Here is a 19,978-nt window from a genome sequence, read left to right on the forward strand (position 1 = left end):
CTTAAAGTGTCTGAGTTGGTGAAGCTGTTTGAGAAGATATTCAAAAAAGCTTTATAAAACAGCCTCTCCAATAGCATCAATATCTAATCTGCTCTTAAAGCTGATGTGAGCGAGAAATGACTCATACCATTTAGGAAGGTGGTGATGTGCTCCAAGTAATTCTGAGGTTTTTTTCCTTGCTCTGGCACAGGTTTTCACTTTGAGTTTGAGCATGTTAATTACATAAACACTTCTAAAATCTGGTTTCTGCATCTATATAACAGGGATAGTGATAATTAGTTATATCACAGCTTTGCTTGAAAGCTGAATTCTTTAATGCATTAAACAGAATCAGTATAATTATTGATATTATTAATAGGATATTTTTGTTATAAATAATGGCAACTAGAGTATAACACATTTTTTAATTTCTGAATTAATACGTACAGTTACATTTCCCAGATTTAAAAATGCATAAAAATCCCACTTAGTTGTTTTTCTGATTTTGATGCCACTGAAGTTCCATGAGAGTTTTCCCATTGTTTTAAGGAGGAACCACTCCTCCTTAGCTCCTAGCTCAGTGCATAACTTGTTGTTCACATGCTGTAACTTTATAAAAATATACAGATCAAAATGCCAATGAGGTTTCTGCCACATGGACTGAACAATCCAGGAGACAGATTAATCATGCAGAAAAATATTTTTCTTTTCCACTTGTCGTTTCTGTGATCAATGCTAGTTTCTATGAAAAGCAGAGAAACAGATTCAGGAAACAGAAATATCCAGGGGTTTTTGCTTTTGCTTTCTCATTAAAAGGGAACGGAAAAGCTGAACATGAAGTATTGCTTCTCTTTGTGAAATTAACATTCCAAAAGACAATCAGAAGACTATCTGTAAACAAACCAAGCCTTTACAGAGATATTAAATACTTCAACATTTACATCTTAATTCAAAGGTATTTTGAGGATGGAAATGAACTTTAAAAGATTGCTATTTTCAAATTTTTTCCATGTTAGAATACTGTGATTAACATCCCAATTACAATGTTATAGAAACTTTATATAACGTGCTTGAATTTTGCTCAGTTATGAGTAAATAGGTGTAAGTATCTATTTATGAAGTCCATTGGGGATAATTACGATTTACAGCCCTGGATCTTCTTCTGCAGCTAGAAAACTAAGGAATAAAGAAGAGCTATATCTTTCTTACAAAATGCTAATTGAGGAGAGCAGGTAACTTTACGTCAGTGTTCTGTTTCTGCTTTAAGGATGTTAACATGTTGTAAAAGAACTAAATACAACTCAGAGTAATTACTAGACCATGGATTGCAATCTAAAACTTCCTTCTCCAAAAGTATGTCCCAAACCAAATTTGGATATTTGTGCTTCCTTTGGCAACCTCTTTTCCTGAATTAATCTTTAAAATTGGAAAAAAGTCAATTAGGTAAGAGTAGTAATATCACAGAATAGCTTAAAGCCTAGTTGTTGCAGTAGCAATTCTCATTAGAAATGTAGCTTCAGGCTGAAATAAGTATCAAACGACATTTGGCACTCCAGTGGAGCGTTGTGGTGTTGTGCTCTTTTGGAAAGAAAGAAGTGGTATCAGCTGTTTTTTGTGGGTAGACTGATCATGGGTGTCTGTATTAGATATTCTTGGGGCATGCCAACTGGCTCAAAACCTTCCTGGATGATAAGTGGAGAACTTCTATTTAGTGGATACTAATTAGGCATTAGTAGTGTACAGTTGTTGAGCTGTTCAGTCCTGCCAAGATTGAAGCAGCTACAAGCTTGCCCAGAAGAAAAGTTTTAGGAATATAAATCTCAAAATCTTAGGTGCTTCGCGAGTTCAGACATATTGGTAGTTAGCCTCAGTTTTGGAGGATCAGTGCTTAAGACAGCTCCCAGCTCAAAACACTAATGTAGCTACGCCCTTCATCTCCAAGGGCATCTCTTGTTGGGCTGCCTGAGCACAGGTTCTAATGTCATTTGAAGACCCTACAGCCTTCAAGATACCCACAGAGGACCAACAATGTCACACAGGACCCAGGAGAGACCTCTGCCTTATGGTCAGATGTGAGACACCTAGTTTTCACACTGGTACCAAAATGAGTTAGTCTTAAACTAAACTCCACAAAACTGTGCTTTTGACCTCCAGCAGGCTCTGATGAGAAAGACCTCTTTCAAAGAAGAAAATTGTGTTGCTTATCCAAATGGACCTCAATTTAAATTTTTTCATAACAATTTTTTTTCTTATGTAAGCCTACCGATATTAGCAAGTCACTTTTATGTTGTCCATTACGCTCAACTTCTCCACCCCACATCTTGAAATACAAGAACCCCTTGGATCCTCAGACACTACAGATGGCAAAATGGACAAGAAGAATGTTGCTTTTAATTTCTACTACGAATGTTTGCAGTTATGTCTAGCTGCTCTGATTTTCACTGCTGTGCTGACTGCAAATACATTCATCAACTTGCCTCAAGGTCAAAACTGAGATACAGCTTTCTTCAACTGGCAAGAAGGCTACAATTTAAAAGCTGAAGGCTGGCTTTGGATCGCCAGTAATGCAATTCTTAATGTTTATTTGAATGCTAATAATTTAGTATTATTTAGTGATGCTTTCAATTAAGTCCTATAAGTGTCCTTGCTGCATTTTATGATTCTGAGACAGATTCTAGGCTTCTCGGTTGTTCAGGGTGATGCTCAGGAGTTTACCAATCACTCTTTGCTGACACATCTCCAAACATTTTACTGAGGGAATAAATACTGCTAGCTCCGATGACTTAGTTTCTATTTAGCATTAATGCTAAATATACAAGTCAGTATTCAGTACACCTGATTGAAATCTGTGTTCTTGGCTGGCCACTGGTTTGTATATAAATATGGAAATCAGGAGGAGAGCTTAATTTTTTATATTTTCAGAGGGATACATTGTGAGAAATCGGCATCAGACTTAACTTCTTTTGCATCTTAGATTCATTAACAGAGTGAGATTCTTAGTTTTAAGACATTGAACTTCCAGCTGTTGCTTTGCTAATCTATTCCCACCTCTTGCAAGTAGAGTTCTTGGACTCAGTGTGATGGGACTCAGAGGCGTCAAATATTTTCATAAGCCTGGCATGGATATTTCTTATGGTAAAATTTGAATACAGAGAATCACTAGTGACAAAAAGAGTCAGCTTCCTTTAAATCCATATCCCCTTAAGTGAGTAATTTGTTGTAGTTAGCAAGTATATTTTTAGGTATTTATTTCCTTCGGTGTTTTACTATCTTCAACATTTAGTATTGAGTTTTACAAACTTATGCAACAGACAGCTTATTAAATGGAAAAAGTAGAAGTTAGTTAAAGAAATTTATTTTTTTTATTTTAAGTAATGTTTTGATGTTTTGTGTAACCATGTATACATTTTAACACTACACTAATTCCTAGTCTTGGGTAGGAGGAAAGAAAAAAAAAAAACACACTCTGTCCCATAGATTTTCTGTTTCAAAACCCAACTGAATACTCTAATGAAGCGCTATATAAAGCGCTGACACCGCCTCTGTGAATCACTGAGATTATTTTTTTTTCCCATGGATTCCTGAGTCATTGACCATTACAATCACAGCTCAATCGATGTCTTCATTTTCTCCAGTGCACTAACAGAACAAGGACATGACAATGAGGAGATAATACTGCCATTGTAGAAGAGTGGTCTACCAGCTGAATAGTTAGTGATGAAACATTACCAGCATGAACCATCCCTTTTTAGAAAATGTTGAGACTTAAGAGTAGTGACAGTATCTTCAATCTCTGTCATTAGAGCTTGTAAGATGACAGTAACCTTCTGCTCATTTTTTAAATATTCAATCAGAATCTAAGAGTTAGTTGGCCTCTTCTCTGAACTGATAGTGAAAAAATGTATCCGTATGCTTCTCCTTTTCTATTTGAACAAATGCCGACTTCTCCTCTTCGACTTTGTTCTTTAGCTATGAACCTCTTTAGCTCCATCCTTCATAACTTCCAAAACTGACATAGTGGCTTTTTGAACTCTCTGCCTAAGACCTGATATAAATTTCAAATAATTCAATCTTAAAATTCCTTTTAACATTCTTGCCCTTTAAAACGAAGAAGATCTGAGACACAGGTAGATTTTTATTTTATCCAGGGCAAGGTATCATCACGACATAAACAAGATAAAGCTGAGCGTGTAAAGTGCTGAAACAATGTTTAAAAGGAAATAGTAATTAACACATTATATCTTTGCTTTCCATTGCCCTACTTTCTCTTCCTGAAGTACAATTGTTTAAGATATATTGCAATCTGTATTTCATATCGTAAAGAATATCTCTGTATAAAAATAAAAAGAAACAAACAAACAAAAAAAGCTGAAGGTTGCCTCCATAAAAATAAGCAAAGGTTAAAGCTAAGAGTCTTTTACGGCACATAGGAAAATATAGTACTGAGGATATGGTCTGAGTGGTAGGTCGTGATGGCAAGCTCCTTTGTATAAAAATTTTGGGTTTTTTTCTATGAAGCTGGAGAGACAACAGAAATGTTTTGTGTAGGAATTGCTTTCATAAGTTTCTGCTCGTGTGTGTATGTTTGTATGTGTCGCAGGCCAAGGATGGGGTGACGCATAGTTCTCCCTAGAAGAGTAATGCAAATTGCTTTGGCATGCAAGCTTTAAAATTTAAACTGTTGAAGAACTAAAATCACACAGAACAATTCTCAATGCCAAATATGGAGCTAAAACGGTTCTGAGCTTAGTGAGAAATTCTAAGGAATGACAGCAAAATTTATTCATTCAAAAAAACCAGCAACAACACAAGATTTCAAGTACATCAGTCAAATGTTCCCTTCAATCCATATTGTGCTTCCATTTCTACGGCCAGAGAATAATCTCCTCAAACATATTTTTGTTTCCTTTTAGAAGGTAGCCTGTCACTTTTGACACTATTTATCTAACATGGTCGTTAAAAAAAAGAACTAGAAATTACTTCTCACTAAAGATTTAAGTTATAGTGAACGTAACTTTTTGCCTTCCATCCTATTTAGTGAGCGTCAAAACCGTGTACGCTTACACAATGTAACTCAATGAAATGAATGCTAATATTGCTGTTACCCAAGAGCAAGATAGGTGCTATGTATATATATGAATTTATATGTATATATTCTGTAATGTATTAATATACAGTCTACAACAGAAAACTTAGATTTATACAGTGCAAAGCATTTTTATAACTATATCAGATGTTAGGATTGACATGGTCAGGTAGAAACCTTGCTCTTGGTTTATAGGAGCTCATCAAAATCTAGAATGGCACCTTTTCCAAAACATTGGTGAGCATAAAGTAGAACGATGAAGTTGGTATGATCATGCTTTCTATGAATCAGTGCATGCTAAAATGTTTCTATATTCAATATCTTGTTAATTTTTGATTGGTAAATATACTAAAGTAAATAGTTGAAAACAAATGGAGATGTATGACTAAAAATTAAATTGTGAGCTAAAGAGGTGGACTAAAGAAACGCTGAGGTCTCAAAATCCATTTTCAATTACAGCGTTGGACACCATCAGTAGACTGCACAGTGACTGGAGCAGTCATGGCCCAGGATGGTCTGTACAGCTTTGGGAATCCAGCCCTAGACAGGCTTGAGAAGATTGTTGAACTCTGCTTTTAGTGTCTCTGTTGCAGTGTTTAGAGTAGAAGAAGTATTATCAGATGTGAACTGCTACTTCTATATGGTAAATGAAATCCATTACTAGTATTAACTGGACTGATTGGCAGTCCGTCAATATATTTAATAATTTTTTGTTCTTCATTTGTTGACAGACTGTGTCAGGAAAGGTCAGAATCACTATTCTGAGATGAACAGTCTCACAATGAACAGGGCTGTTGGCCTTTTTTATCTTTTATGCTTTTTATTTCTATTCCTTGGTGAGAATTAGAAGAATTAGCATAGAGATACAACTTCTTGTTTTCAGTATGCCGATTTCACCTGATTCTCTATCTTTAATGCACTTCACTCAGTAAATGTATCAAATATCTGGTCCATTTTCTGAGTTTTCAACCATGAATGATAGCTGACTGATAAAGACTAAGCTGGACTAAAGCAATTACAGCTGCGTGATAGAAAGAGTGTAGCATTCAATAAGGGAAAGTGTTCTTACTATTCCTCCTTCCTTCTTGTGCTTTCCTACATTCTGGAATCACGACGCAGCCAGTCAGGCTGCACCGAAGTCTAGGAATATACCATACAGAATAACAGGATTTTCATTCTCTATTTAATATGGATTTTGTTACTGTGATCCATATCTGCATCACTTCAATCACCTTAAAAAAAAAAAATCTGCAAATTCAATCTGGTGGACAGCACAAAGGCTTGCCAAGCTAAGTGTCTTGCTATGAAAGCCATATTCTGAGGTCTGTGCGGGCTCTGGGTAGATCTTAATGCAATAAAATTCCCTCAGACTTAAGGATTTAATTCAGGCAGGTCATCTATTGCCACCTGGGAGCCACTTGTGTTAGAAGGCTTTCACTTCAGGGAGCTAGTCATAGTGTTTGACACTCTTCGTCTGGTACAGTCAAAGAAGACTGGACATCTTTTTCAGCATATTGGGTTTGCTGGACCCAAGGAAAAGGAAGGAATTTGTGGAGGTAGTGATCTGTATAAGATTTTTATGAAGATTTGGAGGTTATGGCTTGTTACTGTGCTATCTGCTGATAAGTATATCTTTGTCTGTGTCAAGGTTGCATTTGACTTTCAATCTTTATATTTGAGTTATTTTCAAAAGAAAACAGAAGAATATAACACAGGCATTGGAGAATACTGAGAATACTGAGGAGTTGGGAGAATACATCTCACGGGTACAGTGAGATATATTTAGTCGTATGGGATAAAGTTAGCACAGGTGTCTGACACAAAGATCTATTAGGCTGTCAGACTAAGAGAAATGGTGGAATCCCTACTACTGGCAATATTTAGAATTTGATTAGAGAAAGCACTAGAAAATGTGCTGAAAGGAGCAATCATATTTGACAGGAGCTCCTAATAGATGATCTGTTCTTTTCCATCCCTAATTTCTCTAATTGCGTGCTTGAACTTGAGGGAATAACAATTTAAAGACTACCTCTAAGTATCTCAATAAGTATTAACCACCTTTTACTGTTTTGCTCATTCTTATATTCACAAATGAGAAGTCTTGTCACATTCTACATGTTTGCTTTTAATTATACCTGGCCTTTCTGCAATAATTCCTGTACAAGATTGTGCTAGTTCACTCTTCTTACATATCTTTTAAAATCAGGAAGAAAATTCCGCACTACCTCTAATCCTTGAGGTTTATCCTGCATTTATTATGTATTTTATATAAATATATTTATTTTATATATATATATATAATATTTATATAGGATGTCCCTGCTTACTGCAGGGGGGCTGGACTAGATGACCTTTAAAGGTCCCTTCCAACCCAACGCATTCTGTGATTCTATATGCTAAACTGTATTTCCTAGTCTGACAATATCTGTTAGAAAATTGAATGCTACAGTTAAGAAGATGCTGTGAGTAGGTATTTTCCTTTTTATTCCTGCACAGTATTCAGGACCAAGAATTTCCAGGAACATTTTCATTCAAATGTGATTAGCAGCAGTGCAAGCATTGCTGCATTCACTGTAAGCAGCACTTTTGTATGAGGTTTCATTGTTGTCATTAGTAGAAAAAAAAGAGTTAATCTCTTCTGCAACTGATAACAACTGAACATTTAGCGTCCCTAGTACTACATTAATTTTCATAGCTTTAAAAATCCAGTTATATTTTTTCAAAGCCAGTTTCATTATGTCAACTCTTCGAAATTTAAGTTTGAATCAATTCAATTCAAATACATAAACTGATGAGACGCTATTCAGGTTGCAACTTCAAAAATTAAATCAAAGTTATCATGGAACTGGTGAAATACTATTATCTGTATGGCTTAAAATAACGCCAATTAAAAATTACCATTGTTATGTCTTCTAAATACTGCTTTATAGACTTTTATAAGGTAAGAAAAATAAATGTAAGAGTTAAAATGTTTATGCGAAGAATCAAAAATTATGCAAAATGCATAAATTATATAAACAAGACAATTTAATTTTCATTGTCCAATTTTTTTTCAGGATATTTTTCTATAAAATTAGATTCTAGGAAATGTGTGATAAACTATCTTTGTAACAATCTAGGACATTCGGAATTTGATTCAGCAAGAGATGCAATCTATGAAAAAGGTGTGGGGTGTCTGGCAACGATTAGGATATAAGGATTCCAACACTAAGAATGCCTGAACTCTCATCTAGACTTGCGTCAGGATTAATAGATAAATAAATCTTTATTTGCCCTGTGTTTTGAACACTTTAAACAATTTTGTCTCTAATTGCACTCTGAAGTTTTGTTACTGTTATGTATTACTAATTCATGGAATTTAATGGTTAAATATATTTAAATGGAGGATAAAAATGGATCAAAACTAATGGGATTGCACATAGAATTAACCTATGTATTTTCTTTTCTTGACATAGAAAATATGAGGCTATTTTTGTGAAGCGTTTTTATTTTAATGCTGCAGTAAAATTGGACAGATGTCCTAGCTGTTAATCGTGATGACTCCTACAAGTCTTTTCCTGAGGGAATTCTGTAAATTCAGACACGTGCGGTTTATAGAATTTGAGGATGTATTTACTAGAGCACATTATCTTGCATTTGGCCAAGTTGTATTTAATCTGCCTACTTCCAGCATTCATAATACATGAGAGTAAAATTTGATTTAAAATGAAATGCAATTCAAGGCCCTGTAAATCACCTATCAAAGCATTTCTGCTTTTTGCTAGTACCTGAGCATTTACTTGCACATTTGCAAGCTCTAAGAATCTTGTGGTCCAGTTTTCAAACACTGGAAAATAAAAAGGAGAATTCCTTGGAATTCCCAACCATTCAAGACCTGGAAATTTCATTTCCTGGATTATTACAAAGCTTATTTAAGGTTGAAATTATTTACTTTTAAGGTATTTTGTCTAGGAAGCCAAGCCATTGTGAAATGCTTTAAACCATCAATAAGTTGCTAAAAGCAGACAAAAGAGTTGTCAGTCTATAATAGATACTTGTAATGATTTCTGCACCTGCAATACAAAAAGCCTTACTGCTCTGTGGACAGATTTTATGTCAGCTCCATCTATCGATTATACAGCTGAGGAAGCATCAGGATGCGCAAGAAGCTCACCATCTGCTTTACTTGAGATTTTGGAAAGAGAAATATTAGATATTATAATGAGATTAAAACTAATAGTGGGTGTATTACAGCCCATCCTCCCTTGGCAGCCCAAGGCTGCTTTCTACTCTATTCATTTCAGTTCATAGGAAAAATAAATCTTTCATTTAAATGCCATTTATGTGATATATTGTCACCAGTGCAACTTGCTACTGTAATATATTATCACTCAAGTACTATGTAAAGCAGTACAAGTCATCAGTAAAAATAACAATTAAAGCATCCTTTCTTCAGGGATCTCAGAATCATAGACAAGTGCAAAAATGCAACTTACTGCAGATACACAAAGATACCTTTCATCTCCACCCGCTGCTTATTAGTAAAATAAGTCATTTTATTGATATTGGAAGAAAGAGACGTTTCTGCGAGACATTCCTCTGCAAACAGGAACTGAGTAAAGGATTGACACTGAGGTTAGGATGCTATTCCATAAGGAGAGGCAATATGAAAAAAAGCACAAGTAAAATGGGAGAGGAAATGGTTTCAGTGTTGACGGTAGCAAGGTTAGGGGACAGGGAAAACGCAACAAGTTAAATGGATGTAAGCAGCAGCTGATTATACAGAGCTTTGACACACGAATTAGAAGTTTTAATGTGACTTCATGAGCATAGGAGAGCTAAGAAAAGGATTTGAAGAAATAAAGATGTTAGTTAGATGAATGTTGTAGTATAATAATTGCAGCAGCATATTATGCTGTAGGCTACAGTCTTGCAAATATGGAAAAGTAAGAAAAGTCTCATTTCCATTCAATTTTCTTTCACGTTTTCATTCAGCTCCAATTTTCTTTTTCAGTACACCAAAATGTATTTTAAGTGTTGTTCATTCATTTTGCATTTAGTTGAAAAATTGCAGAAAAATATAGGAAAAAAAAAAGAAACTTACATTTAGGAGAGTACAAGAGTACACAGCAATTTCTTGATGTATCTGAGACTCTGTTTTACTGTGGCTGCTTTGGCACTGCACAGCTATTTGCTTCTGAGGCTCGTGCCCTATCTTTATCTTGCATACAATTAATTTTAGGACTTATGGGTAGTAAACTTGTTTAGTTTGACTCATTCTTATTACCATAATTGTTCAACATGTGGTTTAGTTAAACCATTGAAATATGAGGACATGAATAGCTCATTTATGTTTTCTCCTTTTAATTTGCAAAATCTCTGTGACTGTGAGTATACTACAGTTTCAGTTATATTTCCATGACTATGTGAAAAATGTTCACCTTATAACAATTCAGTTATAAAGGTGTTTCCCATTCCTGGTATGTGAAGAATAAGACTGATTTCGTTAAGAGGTTGAATGTGTTGAGATTACTTCATTGCCTCTGGCAAGCACACCTACTCTGGGTTGTCTCAGCACTGTAGACTCTCGTTCGTATATTGCATTTATGAAGTCTGTAACATAGAGCTCTAATTTTTCAATTGATTATTATTCCCATTTTAATTTCAGCATTATTATTATTATTACTACTATTTATCATTTTGATGGATATAGTGCCACTCGTCTTTGAGTTCATCTTCAAAACGCTTGGTAGATCCCACTAGTGCAGGGAATATATTTCATCCTCAACAAACTGGTAATACCTAGTTTCTCTTTTTTCTGACACTGGAGGTGTAGCTGAGGAATCCAAGTCCAGCTATGATACCAGGCTTACGTACTTATGAAATAATTTAGTCAGAATTTAAATTTCTAAGCATAAAATACGATTCTGGGAATCCTTGCTCAGCAACAGACTAACTTCCCAGGGACTTCAGTGAGATGCATCTGCTCTGAGTGCAGGTTTTCAACACTGAATAATCCAAATCTAAACTAATTACAGTTTTTACCCTTCTTTGTAGTAGGTAGAGAGAAATTTGTCTAAGTTCTAAAATACATAATGTCTAAAATACATAAAATTAATATACTGAGATGTGTTCCTCTACATCTACTCTGAGCTGCCCCCACCTTAGAACGACTTGGGGACTGAGCACCAAACTCGTGAGTGTGACAGTGATGGAAGGCAAGTCCTTCCCCTTACAGCACTCTAGAGAGGCTCAAGTGGCGCAGCACTTCTGAATCATTGCGAACACATGATGGTGACACTATCTGCCACTTTTTTAAAGAGAACAAGTAGAGAAGGAAGTGGCAGTAGTACAGATGCAAGTGTGATCTGTTTTAACTTTGGTTAAAACTGTCATTTCTCTGTGACATGATTCAATCACCTTAAGTGCTGTTTGTAGGAAAAAATTTAAGGTCCATTCAGCCAAACAGGCAGTATGGCTAGCCAAGGGCCTGAGTCACACATCTGGAAGAGAAGGCTTCCCAGATGTATTTATCTGTTTTCTCTCCAGCATTTCATAAAAGGAATGGGATTTAAGATTTCCCATAGCTGTTATCATTTCCTGGCTCGTAGGTGTGTAGTCGGTTGCATGCCAGGCTATCTAACTCGAGATCTCTGAACAGAGTGCTGTCTGTTTGAGATGCTATTCCAACATGCCCACCCATCCCCATGCATCATTCATAGCATTCTGATGGTATTCTGGGTCTCCGGTCACTTCAAAATTAATCTTAGCAGCTCTGATTTTTACAAGCTCAGCTTTCTCTGAGTAATAAATTCCTTCAAATGATGAACTAACTTACATACCTAAAGGTTAGTTATCTAAATCTAACACATCTGTTTTGGGCTCCCTTTACAGTCATTGGAAAGAAAGTTCTCATTTAGAGAGCAGTTCAGCTTGTCTTCAAATAGGTGTCAATGTATGCGGGATGAATTACCCTCTAAAAATGTTTTATTTCTACCCTGTGATTCTTGTGGGAATCTACCGCTAGATTAGTGGTAGACGACTAGCTTTTAGCCTTTTAAGCTAAGGTGATATGGATGTGTGAGAGAATATGGATGTGGCCAAGTCACAACAGAAAAGAGAGGGAGACAGCATTTGTAGATTTATAGAAGCAAGGAGAAGAAAAGAGTGGAAACTGTGCAAAGGCCCTTTTACTGGGAAACAACTGGTTTTACTTGGAGTTACAATTAGATGTTGATTTTTTTATACCCTCACCTTCTTTGAGGTACAGTATGAATTTTTGTCTACTGCTGGGTGCAGCTACTGAGAAGGCGACCCTGGTTCTCTGGCTGCAGACATTTTTCTTGTTCACCTATTTGCCAAGTGAAGTGCAGCGTTGCATAACTCACTTTACTTTGACTTATTGTTATTTGTGGTTGCTTGTTTGTTTTTTTTTTTTTTTAAAAAAAGCCTAGGTATTTTTCAGTTTAATACTTTAGAAAGATTTGGGCTATCTTCTGTAAAAAACTAATTAGTTTTGACTTCCTTAGAATCTATTTTATCATGTATTACCAGGACATACCTAAAATACTGTGAGTAGGGCAGTTTTCATTAGAAGTATTAGAGTTATTTTCCTTCTTGGTTTCCCAGAGTTGAAACCTACAATTTTTCAGAGCATGCTGTGAAAATCCTATTTTCTAAGGCTGTTCAGAGAAGAGGTGATTTAAACTTGGTGCATTTCAGTGTGGGCTGTTATTGTTTGAAACAGAGTTTTAACATTAAGTAGGAAATTCATGTTTAAAGAGATCGGCTTGCGTTAGGTTATGATACCCTTATTAGTGATAATACTTAGTATTTTGTTTGTATTTCTAATATTTGCTTCAGCATCTGAGATTTGCAGAGGATTTGAGTAAATCTACATAAATAAAATAAATCTTTCTCAATGATATCTTGGTTGTTGAATCAAATTGATACTTTTTTTTTTTTCCTCAGGTAGTAAAAAAAGCCTTTTTTCCAATTATGTCCCTTTTTTCTTCTACGCCCCTTTTTTCTCTGACTATAATTTTCTTTATCAGTGGTAGTGTGCATTTGCTCCTGAAGCAACTGTTCCCAATGCTAATTTCATGTGTTATTCTGAGATTCTTCTAAGAGTTTTTCCTACCTTAACTTTGTGGGAAAAGACTGGTAAATATTTAAATATACTCATTTTCAAATTAGTCTGTTCTTGAACTGAGCTGTATTTTAAAATTTTCCTTAATTTTTCTTTTTTTGGGTTGTTATTATTATTTTTTAACTCTAAACTGTACTGAAATTCCTCAAAATCATCCATAATTGTTTGTAAACTTTGTTAGCCCCACTGCAGCTCCAGATGTGTATTTTTTGATGACTTGATGACTGCTTTGTCTCCGGTTCAGGATGTATCATTGTAAGGCCAGAGCAGATCCTGCTCATTGAAAGACTCTCTTCGCTTTTCCATGACACAAAATAGAGAGGTCTTCTCCTTGTGTTTTGGAAAGATGTTTTATTAAGAATTACCTGAGATAAAGATACCCTGGCATAAAAACCTAGCCTAGAAATGGCTGTCTGTTTGACTTGGAGTATGTCTAATAGTACCCCTGATTCACATTTTTCAGTTCATTCCAGTAAGCTTTTTCTTCTGAATGGTGGTGGAAGCTACCGTGGGGAAAAAGGCTCTTCACAAAGGAGAAGTCTTCCCAGGCAACCAACTCCAGTCCCTTGGATAGCCTTGAGAATCAAGCCTCATCAGTAACTTCTTAGAGTTCAAAGCAACACGTTTCCCTTGGGTCCTGCTTCTCTGTGCCCTCATTAACCTCTTCAAAGAACTCTGAAGATTTAGGGAAGGACTTTCTTCCCCTTCACTGAAACTGGGTGGCTTGACCCTATCAACTTTTCATACAAGTTTTCTAATATTCTGGTGAGCATGGAGATGGCTTCTCCAGTGGCGGGACATTGATCAGATCAGGCCCAAAGTCACTGTATCTGAGATATTTCTGCTTGAAAAGCACAGACCTCAATTAAGAGGCATGAGAACTTACATACAGGGTGGAAGATCTAAGTGTTTTACACATATGTGAAGATTTCTGGTGAAACAAATGAAATTGTAGAAATTATAGACGAAAAAAATGTCATATTCAAAGTACTGACAGCATGGCTAATCAATCCTTTTGCCATCAATGAGGTGAGGATACAACACCAGTAACTTAGATTCTCTAAGAAGACAGCTCTGTTCCTATCAGCATACATATACAGAACGTTTATCAAATTAATATCGTTGGTTTGTTTGTTTTTAATACAAGGACTAATAGACCTAGAGAGTGCGTGGAGTCCGACTCTGTTTCTGAGTAGAAGATTGCACTGCATTTGGAGAGGGCATCCTGGGTTCTGGTCTCTGGATTTATACAGAACTGCTCTTGGGAGCACCATTCTCATCACAGACAGAGAGGGATACGTGAATTTCAATGTCCTCAGACTCATAGCTTCTGGATCTTAACAGGGTCTACATAGGAGCTGGGTGTCTCATCTCTTAAAATGTGTATGCAAGAAATACTTTCAAACGTTAAAGCTGTATGTTCTGGGGAGGTGAAGGTTAAAGAGAAGAAAACTACTCAGTGAGTTTGAGGCACTTTAAGGATGTAAAAGGAACTACTTTGGATCTCGATTCTAGATGCCTAAAGGCTTCTTCAGGACAGGGGTGTTGCGTGAAAAGGGGCCAAGCGGTTTTGGCAGAAGATAAACGCCCTTGCGTTCTCACACTCCTCACCGAGGTGGGAGGCTAGGTGCGGCTAGGTTTAAATTCTGAGTGATGCCCAATTCAGCACTACCAGTCCAATCGCGTTTAATATGTATTAAACTGTTACGATTTGGATACACTAATAGTGGACTGCACCTTCAGTCTAGTCGTGCTCATGAACTAGCATGGCCACTCTTGAGTCTTTGGTCGCGTTCAGTGAGAAACCAAAATGACTAGCTACTTTAAAAAAGTGCAGTTTATTTAAACAACAGATATATAGGTTCTTAGGATTGCCAGTGATAAATACACTGTCTGCAAAGCACGTGCAAATGAAAGTATTGTTACATATACAAAACGCGCGACAAAGTTATAAACGATACAGCCTGGCTCTAAATGTAGAAAAAAGAGTCTCTAGAGAAATTTCGAAGTTTTCCGAGGAAACACTCGGTATAATCTAAGTCTTACCCAAAGGCGTCCCTATGGGGGGGAAGAGAGGCTCAGCCCGTCGACTGATCCCAGAAGTCAGTGATGTAATTCTTTATGATGGTGTCTTCCCCGATATCCCCCCTCTCTTGGGCTATTTTTATACTATTTGTTATCTTCAAGGTGGAGTTTGAGTGACTTTAGTCATACATACTTTTATCATGATTGGTGTAAATTTCTCTCGCTTCACAATTAAAGGTATAGTTTATGAGAAATTCAGGGCGCAGACTCAAGAAGGAGTGGTCGCACCTTGGAGGCGGGTAGCCTTTGGGATGGAGGTGTGTTTTGGTATTATAATGACATTATAATGAGCAAAGTTCGCACAAAGGACAGCATTTCATCAAAATTTGACAAAAAGTTGGCTCTGAGCATCGAGCGGGCAGCTAATTGGCAGCTTATCTGTTTCATGGTATCATCCCATTCCCGTATCCGCTATACATCTTAAGGTAAAGCCACGGAATAATTGCATCCCGTCCCGTACCTCATGTAGCTTATCAGGGAACCACAGATGTTGTGTCCTTCATGCCAGCTGCAGCTATTTTCTACCTCAGAAGCCTCTTGATTTTAGACTTTTCCTTAAGGTGTGAACAATGCTGTACTTTTGTAATTTTTAGCCAATTTAGTATTTATTCCCCAAGGGGTGTCTGGGTATGATACACCATATTGAACTTTGAAAAAATGCTAGTATGTACCTTACATAAATAGTTCACCTGTAGGATTAGAAGATAATTCTCATACAGATTGACACAAATAAGAGAACACTATCCAGAAAATACTTTATCTTCATTAAAGATGCATTGGGCTTTTTTTATTTTTTATTCTGTCTCTGTTTTCCAACCATTCCACTTGAACCATTTGCACTGTGTTGACCTGCTCTTAGCCTTTAGGGAGGCTGTTAAAATCTGTAACGTGAACCCACAGAAGTGTCAAGTATTAACAAGGATTCTCTGCCCTGCTGGTGCTGAACGTTGATCCACCTCAGGCGTCAAGAAACAGAGCGCGCTCGTTTGTAATTGTTGCTTTTCCCATTCTCTCATACGGTGGGTAAGCACGCTGAAATGTCTTTCCTCTAGCTATTCGACTTTATATAGGAAGTTGCATCACCCTCATCTTCACAGTAGCAGGATCCCTCTCAGTAGCATACTAGTTGATGTGACTAAGATCTGTCTCCTGTGGTTCGTTGTTTCTCTCATCCTGTTGCCATATAATGGTGGAGAGACCCACCAGGAGTTGGCAGGTCTCACGGGAGACTCTGATGAGGCCTGGACATTGCCAGAGCAACTATGACCACCCCACGCCTATAAAAAGCATCCTGGGGAGCACGAGTGACTAGGAGTGCTGCCACCAGAGCGGGGAAAAAACAGGGCATGGCGCAGCAGTTTGTGCGGAAGGGCACGCAGGAAGATGATGATCACCCTACCACCTCAAGAGGTGAGTTCAGTCACTGGTCATCACCCTCTCAGAAGGAGCTTGGCTATGGTCTCCACCCAGCGGAAAGCAATGTCCTCTGCACTCGGCAGAAGGGATGTGGCAACCCAGAGGGAGCTGCCACAAAAACATGCAGCCCTCCAAGTCTGGGGCTGCAGGGAGTGCCCAAGCCTTTCACTGGTGATGGATGTGTGAGATAGTGAGAACTGCTGTGTGAGGTGTGACCAGGTGGATGATCTGCACAGACTCGCAGCAGAGCTACGAGAGGAAGTAGAAAGGCTAAGGAGCATCAGGGAGTGCGAGAAAGAGATAGACTGGTGGAACTGTGTTCTGCCCTCCCTGAGAGAGAAATGGGAACAACCACCAGGTCCTTGCCCCAACAGGCTGAAGGCAGTAACTTTAAAGGAGAGGAGTGAATAGAGGCAAGTCCATGCTTGAGGTGGCAGGTGAACCCCCTCCTTGCCCAGCCTGCCTTCCCAGGTGCTTCTGTACAACAGGTATGAGGCTCTGGATGTGGAAGGTCAGTCAATGGATCATGATGTGGATGACAGTCCATCTTCACCAAAGGTGCTGCCAAGGTCAGAAAGGCCTACCCCACATATCATGACCATCTCCACGAGGAAGAAAAGATGGGTTACAGTTGTAGGTGACTGCCTTCTGAGGGGAACAGAGGGTCCAATATGCCAGACAGATCCTCCTCTTAGGGAAGTCTGCTGCCTCCCTGGGGCCCAGGTTAAGGACATCACTTTGAAACTTCATAGTCTTGTATGGCCCTTGGCCTATTACCCATTGCTACTCTTCCACATGGGTGGCCATGAAGCAGCAACACATAGTCCAAGGGGAATCAGAAGAGACTTCAGGGCTTTGGGATGGTTGGTAAGGGAATCTGGACCACAGGTTAATTTTTCCTCTCTCCTCCCAGTTGCAGGCAGCAACGCTGGAAGAAACAGTTGGGCCCCATATTAATACATTGCTCTGTGGCTGGTGTCACTAGTGCAATTTGGAGTTTTTCCATAATGAGATGGCCTACACAGCACCAGGCTTGCTGGCATCAGATGGGGTTCATCTTTCTGAAAGGGACAAGAGGGTCTTTGTTCACAAGCTAGCAGGGCTCATTGACAGAGCTTTAAACTAGGCTTGAGCAGGGAGGGGGACAATATCAGGTTTGCCTGTGACAAGCTGCGGGACAACAAGCCACAGTTAGAGGGACAGGGTGCTAGCAGGGGCCTGCAGCCTGTTGCTCTGAGATGTACTGGCTACACTGCAGCACACTTGAAGTCTTACGGACATGAGCCAGGGGCTCCTGAGATAATAGGTAATCTCAAGAGGGAAACACCAGTGAAATACCCCAAAGGAATTAAGGGGTGCTCCTCTAAGAAGGTGACACAGCTGACAGCCCAGATGGTGTGCCTCTACATCAATGCAGGCAGCATGGGCAACAAACAGGAGGAGCTGAACTTGGCAGGGGACGCAAAGAATAAGAGGGGCTTCTAAGCTATGTCAGCCAGAAAAGGAAGGCCTAAGAAAGCATACCCCCCATGATGAGTGAGACTGGAAAACTGCTAACAACGGACAAAGAGAAAGCTAAGGTATTCAACAACTTTTTCACTGGCAGCCTCTCTCCCCAAACCTCTCAAGTGAATGGACTGCAAGGCAGGGACTAGTGGAGGACAGTCGCTCCCACTGTAAGAAAAGATCAGGTTCGTGACCACCTAAGGAACCTGAAGTCTATGGGACCTGACGAGAAGCATCTCAGAGTCGTAAGGGAATTGGCTGATGTAGTTGCCAAGCCACACTCCATGATATTTGAAATGTCACGGCAGTCAGGTGAAGTCCCTGGTGACTAAAAAGGGAAACGTTGCATCCATTTTTTTAAAAGGGTGGAAAAGAGGACCCTGGGAACTACCAGCCTCTCAGCCTCACCTCTGTGCCTGGGAAAATCATGGAACAGGTCCTCCTAGAAGCTATGCTAAGGCACATGGAGGTGATTTGAGAGAGCCAACATGGCTTCACCAAGGGCTAGTCTTGTCTGACCAACCTAGTGGCCTTCTATGAGGGAGTGACTTCATTGGTGGGCAAGGGAAGAGGTATGGATGTTGTCTATCTGGACTTCTGTAAGGCCTTTGACATGGTCCCTCACAACATACTTCTCTCTAAATTGGACAGGTATAGATTTAATGAGTGGGCTGTTCAGTGGATGAGAAATTGGTTAGATGGTCATGTCCAGAGGGTAGTGCTCAATGACTCAATGTCCAGATGGAGATCAGTGACAAGTAGTGTCCCTCAGGGGTCCGTATTGGGACCAGTACTGTTCAGTATCTTCATCAATGACATAGACAGTGGGATCGAGTGCACCCTCATCAAGTTTGCAGATGATACCAAGCTGACCAGTGCAGTTGACACGTCTAAGGGACAGGATGCCATCCAGAGGGACCTGGACAAGCTCAAGAAGTGGACCTGTGTGAAGCTCATGAGGTTCAACAAGACCAAGTGCAGGGTCCTGCACCTGGGTTGGGCCAACTCTCATTATCAATACAGGCTGGGGGATGAAGGGATTGAAAGCAGCCCTGCCACGAAGGACTTGGGGGTACTGGTGGATGAAAAGCCGAGATGAGCCGAGAATGTGCGCTTGCAGCCTTGAAAGCCAACCGTACCCTGGGCTGCCTGAAAAGAAGCATGGCCAGTAGGTCAAGGGAGGTGATTCTGCCCCTCTACTCCGCTCTGGTGAGACCCCACCTGGAGTACTGCATCGAGCTCTGGAGCCCTCAGCACAGGAAAGACATGGACCCGTTGGAGCAGGTCCAGAGGAGGGACACAAAAATGATCAGAGGAATGGAACACCTCTCCTATGAAGACAGGCTGAGATAGTTGGTGTTGTTCAGCCTGGAGAAGAGAAGGCTCTGGGGAGACATTATTGTGGCCTTTAAGTACTTAAAGGGGGCCTGCAGGAAAGATGGGGACAAACATTTTAGCAGGGCCTGTTGCAGTAGGACAAGGGGTAATGGCTTTAAATTAAAAGAGGGAAGATTCTGACTAGAAAGAAGGAAGAAATATTTTAGAGGGAGGTGGTGAAACACTGGAAGAGGTTGCCCAGAGAGGTGATAGATGCCCCATCCCTGGAAACATTCAAGGTCAGGTTGGACGGGGCTCTAAGCAACCTGATCTAGTTGAAGATGTCCCTGCTTATTGCAGGGTGGTCGGACTAGGTGATCTTTAAAGGTCCCTTCCAACCCAAACTGTTCTATGATTCTGTTTAACTAAAACTATTGACTCCCAAAACTCATAGAGGGGAA

At 39.0% G+C, this 19,978-nt stretch overlaps 1 protein-coding gene across 2 annotated transcripts in view; it reads left to right on the forward strand.

Moving 5' to 3' along the window:
• The window catches only part of KHDRBS2 (KH RNA binding domain containing, signal transduction associated 2), a 597,540-nt gene that overhangs the window by 541,586 nt on the left and 35,976 nt on the right, over positions 1-19,978 (forward strand). Inside the window, exon 8 of one of the 2 annotated variants that reach the window (XM_054195575.1) lies at positions 9,832-9,859. The exons of the other annotated variant lie outside the window; for it this stretch is intronic. Within the exon in view, the coding sequence (XP_054051550.1) occupies positions 9,832-9,859 (28 nt within the window). The remainder of the gene's footprint in view (positions 1-9,831; positions 9,860-19,978) is intronic. 2 annotated transcript variants of the gene reach the window in all.

Source organism: Rissa tridactyla, chromosome 3, assembly GCF_028500815.1.
Source record: "Rissa tridactyla isolate bRisTri1 chromosome 3, bRisTri1.patW.cur.20221130, whole genome shotgun sequence".
In the NCBI taxonomy this organism is placed as follows: domain Eukaryota; kingdom Metazoa; phylum Chordata; class Aves; order Charadriiformes; family Laridae; genus Rissa; species Rissa tridactyla.